Source organism: Watersipora subatra, chromosome 9, assembly GCF_963576615.1.
Source record: "Watersipora subatra chromosome 9, tzWatSuba1.1, whole genome shotgun sequence".
In the NCBI taxonomy this organism is placed as follows: Eukaryota; Metazoa; Bryozoa; class Gymnolaemata; order Cheilostomatida; family Watersiporidae; genus Watersipora; species Watersipora subatra.
In genome coordinates this window covers 60,514,716-60,520,532 of record NC_088716.1, presented here as the reverse complement: position 1 = coordinate 60,520,532, position 5,817 = coordinate 60,514,716, and the positions used below count along the sequence as shown (strand labels likewise).

Sequence of the window (5,817 nt, the reverse complement as noted above, 5' to 3'; positions counted from 1 at the left end):
TCTGTCTTCGATGCCTGAATTGAAGTTGTGTTTGCTGAAGTTCTAGTATCTTTCTAAAGCAGTTGAATTGACCACGAGGCTCCTGTTTAGCACGGCGTGCCAAATAGGAACATTTCAAGATGTGTAGTCTTTTGCTAAATCGTTGAGACCTGACATCTCTTCCTAATATGTCTCCTCCATTTCACGCTCGCTGAGATGTTTCAACCTAGAGAAATGTTAAGAAGCCGAGCTAAGTTGTTGCGATTAAACTCGCTCTAGCATAAACTATTATCAAGAACCTGTTTTTACTTCCTGCTCATATTGGGTGCTAAATCTAGTTCTCAGGTTACTAGCTAATCTGCCATAACAAGTGTTTATGAATTGCATCGATTTGTTACCAGGAAGTTCCTCGAAATACTTTTGTGTGACAAGTAAAGACAAGCATTTTGAGAGACTGTTCTTGTAGTATACTTATTTTAAAGTACCTTTGCTACCCTAGTGGTGTGTCTGTCCCCAACTAATTTCACAAAGTAGTCACTGATTGAGTTGTCCTCCCTCTCTTTGTTCAACCTATAGGGATCATCACCTTTTTTTAAATATGTTTTGAGTAGTCAAGCTGAGTGAGAATTAGAATGTACAACATTACCAAATTAATATTCGTTTTATTCAAGATTTGTAGGATATCCTACTATAAACCCAAATTAGTGCCATTTATTATATTGTACATGAGTTATATTAAAAGTTCCAACTAATTTAATTCTAGTCTGAACATTGTAAAGTTACAAAGTGCTAAAATGTAGTATAACAGGCAAGAGAATAGTTAGTGTATGAAACCAGTCTGGTCTATCGCTGTCACAATAATTATTAAACTCCCATTGTAGTCACTAGGACTAAAAAGTACGACCTCATCAATTTCGATATATACCGATAAATAGTCTTATAATAGCAGTAAAAATGTCTATATGAAAGTTGATGGGCCCACTTAAACAGAAAATACATTGTAGGCAGTTGTTAGAATTTCAAGGTACAGCAAGCTTTTCATAACTCCGATTGTGTGACCAAAACTTCAAAAATGTTGAAAAAATAAAATAACTGAAAAAAACTTCAAATAGCTGAACTAAACGAATGTTATTGCGCTGCTGTTCTCTGATGGTGGCAAGTCGTAAACTGGTCTCCTTTGATTGGACTGGCGCCTCTGGGTGTCTGTTTTCATATCATAGAGTTGGCGGCCTTGCATCTGTCTATAGCCAGTATTCTCAGACGTCCTGGCACTCAAGTTGTTATCATACCCTTGGTCGAACCTACCTGAGCTGATGAACTGTATGTGTCCCAGTTTAGTAGGGCGAGGTAATGATTTAGGCTGGTACTGGCTCATGCGCTTGAAGAACCTCTTGGACAGCGAATTGCTCCTGATTACTGGTGTCATCAGGGCCTCTTTGTCAAGGTTCTTTGAGTACGGACTAAACCCGTTTCTGTTTCTAGGTTTATCAAGCGACCTAGATGTATCGTGGTGGACTGAACTGATCTGCGCTTGCTGCACAGGTTGAGAATAGAACCCTTCGTATATTGACATGTCATCTGGTGTTTGAGGTACTTTCGGGTGCATCTTGCTATTGGCTGCATGTAATTCACGGTTTCGCTTTCTTTCTCTGCCGTAGAGGTAAGCGAGAACAATAATACAGATGAAGAGCAATGATCCAACCGAAGATGTTACTCCAATGCTCACTAAAACATAAAAAGACTGTATTAATGCTATATGCTACCAGATATGGACAGTCAACAAGAGCATCGAAATGTCCTTTATGCTAAATGGAAGCTAAATGTCTTTTTAGATATTTGCTGTTTAAAGTACTCAAATCGTATCTCCGATCTGCCTGACTATTCGTTACATCCCCTCTTCCTCAAAAAAGCCGCTGCACCTTATACCAGACACCAACACCTTATACCAGACACCAATACTGCCTGTTTACATTATAGAACAGAGTTATGCAAAAAGATCTTTTTTCAATACACATAATTCAGTTTACCACTTTTTGTTTTTGTTTCCGGGTCTAATTTGCTGTAAATGACGTTGGTCGGTGTAAGTATAGTTAATATCTATCGATGGCACATTTTGAATGATGTTAAGCAGTAGAATCTGAGAAAAGCTAGCTTGCATAAACCCCCACCAGCTGCTCATTTGTTAGCATTGTTTCCTTCATCCCACGACCACACGAGCGGAGCGGAAGTGTGGGAGTTTTATGATAAATGCATGTGCACACAACTTACGAAAATTATTCATCAACAATGAGACAAACCCTCGTCAAGAAATTTCATCAAAAAATTTAAGCATCGGAATTTAAAGTCGTTAAAGTATAATAACGATACAAAACACATTTAAACCTATTTAAATATGTTACCAAGTCTTTGTAAACCAACGATAATATCTTAAAACTTACCCATCTGATCGGATTATACACAAATAGACAGATTAATTTGAACGAAAATTGCCACAAAAAGCTTGAAAAGCTCGGTTTAATAAAAGTTAAGACCGAAAATTGAAACGCCAATAAAGCCGTGCGACCGATTGTAGAACTATTTAGCAGTGCGCATTTCACGAGAAAACCGTGCTCATTTCATCAGTCTATGGCATTTTTCACTCGTAATCGAAGTTATTCGAAGGTTTCTGTAATAAACGTAGACCGTTTGAGGCGTAGACCGATTTACAGGTACGAAATTGTGGTACACAGTTTATCAGCCTGTGTTTTTTGTCCAATCACCGAAGGTTTCATTATTTGAAACGTTAACCGAAATTCTTTACAACTTATGTACAAGCTAGGGCCGAACTACAACGCCCCTTCATGACGAGAACATTTTTTATTTTGCTACAGTTTTATACGCGTGAATACTCTTATTCGCTTTCTGTTAAAGATCGCTTATCAAAACCATTCTACATTCAACGCAACCAACTTTCAAACTGTGTATAGTACACAGTAGCTTGCCATTTTACTTCTAATTTTGCATTTCAGAGTTATAATAAACATATTTCTTTATTGTTGTTGAATTACATACATTACAGTAAATTAGGCCTACAGCTTTATAACACTTTAATAACAGCTTTTATTTTGCTGCAGTTTGGAGAAATCTTCGAGACGCATGAACGCTCATAGGTTTTCTATTATTGCTGTATTACTATATTAACAATATTGGTTATTTTAATAATATCAGTGCATTTTACTTATAATATTGGCCAACATTGCATTTCTCCTATTGCAAGGGAGAGATATAAACGTGTAATATTTTCCTTTCATTGTTGTTGTTTGTCATGACCAAACACTTTTTAAATAACATTTCTAAAAACCTATATAAATACCACTTCTCGATATTGCTACCTATTACGTTTTGAAATTTAATCAAAATTGTGTATTGTTTTTCTATTATTACTATATTAATAAAATTGATTATTCTAAGAGTATCAGTGCATTTTACTTCTAATATTGGCCAATATTGCATTTCTCCTATTGCAGGGGGAAAATATAAACATCTTTTCCATTCATTATTGCTTATTGTTGTATATAATAACACCCACACCCAGTACATTACAGCTACCATTGCAGTTATCCTATTGCACTGCAGAGCCATTTGATTGCTAATATTGCATTTCTCAACCATCAGTACCCTTTATTTTTTGCCAGTATCTCTGGCCATCTCTTTGGTCGTGGGCTGTATGACAGTGGAATTTCTAGTTACAATTATAATTGCTAGAACAAGGGCCGGTTTGAGAATTGATTACTCACTATAGCCCAATTTTTACAAGAATGATCTAAAGCGGATAGGCTGCGGAAGGGTTAATTCACTGTAGGAGTTGTCTACTGGCTGTTTGGTCCTCACAATGGCTGTTCAACAGAACGGTGTAATTTTAAACCCACCGTATTATATAAAATGAGCTGATGATCAAGAACAAAAATAAAGTCATTGCATCGAGCTAATGTGAAGTCTAGCTCTTATGATTGCCTTGCCTTTGTATAAGCGTTAACAAACAGTGGACACCTGACACTTCAGACCGTCAAGTTTGCAGCAAATCAACAACTGAGAAAATCGTAAACAAAATTTCAAAGAAAAAATGCAGTTCAAAATAAAAACCTTTAAAATTTATGACAATGTAAGGTGATGCTTGAATGAGTGTCGTACCTCCTTGTATACCTCCTATTCTACTTTTGGCCACCCTACATTCACTTAGCACACTGAACATTGTTGCATTGTGAGACCTCTTTACAATTTCATACAAGTATCTTCCTTTCCAGTATAAAGGTGGAGACAACTTCCCTTATTCCCACATATTTCAAACAGAAGCTTGAAGGAGCATTTTCAATTTAGTAAAAACGGTCTTGGCAATATATCTAAGAAGTAATTGCTACAGCCTGCCTTTAGTTGAGGTCATAAAATGTTACTAGAGTTATGGAAAGACCCCGATGCTAGATTTTTAACGCTCAAAACTTACAAGCTACTCCGTTCAGCTCACACACGGGTTTCAGGATAGCTTCATTCTGATGTTCATCCAACCATACAGTCGAGTTCGCTACCTCGGTGCACAGTACTCGATCGTGTGGGTCGTCTGAGTCACGTTTGTATCCAAAGCTGCATCCGTATTCCAAATGATAGTATCGAACTCCGTCGTTTTCATAAATGTCTTTCAACTCAAAATATCCGTGTTTAAGCTCAGCGTTGTTGCACGCTGCTTCAGACTTCGCCATCTCGCTGTTATGAATAAATCTAAAAAAGAAAGGAATTATTTCTGACATGGTGCTGGTAAGTCTAATCATTTGCTGTTTCCAAGTGACATAAATCATGGTGATATGTCGTCAGAAATACTGGTGAAACTCTGAGTGGGCTAGTCGAGAATTAGTTTTTGAGAGCTAATGCTCTTTTCTGATTGAGGCTTGATTGGTCACGACAAATCTTTTGATTCTAATTATGCAGATTTAGTTGCATTCAAAGTCGCTACCTGCGCATAAAAGAATTGTAAAGATGAGGGGAATTTTAAGTGTGGCTGATCATCCGCATTGAAATACAAAGTTAATTCTTTTTCTGTAGTTTCAACAAGTGTGTATGACTATTGAGATTTATAAATTTGAGTAAAGATCATGAGATCAAGGCTGAAGAGAGATCAAGGCTGGATGCACTATTTGGGTCCATCTTAACAACGCTAATGATTTTCCTGACAAGGCAATAGCTTAGCAAACAAGGAAACATATGGAATCAGTAAAACGATTTAATTTGTTGCTTCTGAGGAACAAGAATTTAAGTGCGTGATCAGTGAAAACTATATTGAGTGGGCTTGTATGATATTGACACGATGCAGCTGTGAACCGTGTACAAGGTTCTGCTTAGCTGAAAATTATGGAGTAATAAAGGCAGGTCTGAGCCACGCGGTACATACGCTTCCTGGTAACATGAAGATCAACTTTTGCTGCCATGCTTATTACTACAACACCAGATTATACCAAATTCAGCTTGTGAAAGCCATGTTAGATGCACGTACTGTACTTACCTGTACTTACCTTAGTCAATGTCGGCTGTCTTCTTGTTGATTATATCAGAAGCATAAGTTGTCAACTTTCTACTGTCAGAAAAAAAACTTAAAAATGATGAATCATCAGGTTCAGTAAATTTAAAACTATTTACTTGTCTGACTTGCTCAACTGTACAAATGTTGAGACACTGTACCGGAGCAGTTCAACTCTCTTCTCCGCAACTTGCCTCTACTGGGTCGTCTGTAGGGACAACTCCCATTGGTAAAACTCTTCTAGTAGTAAAGAACACTTGTGGCTGAATAGATTAGTTTGAATGACTGGTTGT

At 37.1% G+C, this 5,817-nt stretch overlaps 1 protein-coding gene across 1 annotated transcript; it reads right to left on the bottom strand.

Annotated features, from left to right (window-relative positions):
- Positions 1-1,096: 1,096 nt before the first annotated feature.
- On the bottom strand, positions 1,097-5,534 carry LOC137405307 (uncharacterized). The gene is made up of 3 exons (XM_068091534.1): positions 5,520-5,534; positions 4,460-4,731; positions 1,097-1,704 (listed from the first exon to the last, which is right to left on the bottom strand). The coding sequence occupies exons 2-3, from the start codon at positions 4,710-4,712 to the stop codon at positions 1,097-1,099; spliced, it is 861 nt and encodes a 286-aa protein (XP_067947635.1). The 5' UTR covers positions 4,713-4,731; positions 5,520-5,534.
- Between the last annotated feature and the right edge of the window lie 283 nt (positions 5,535-5,817).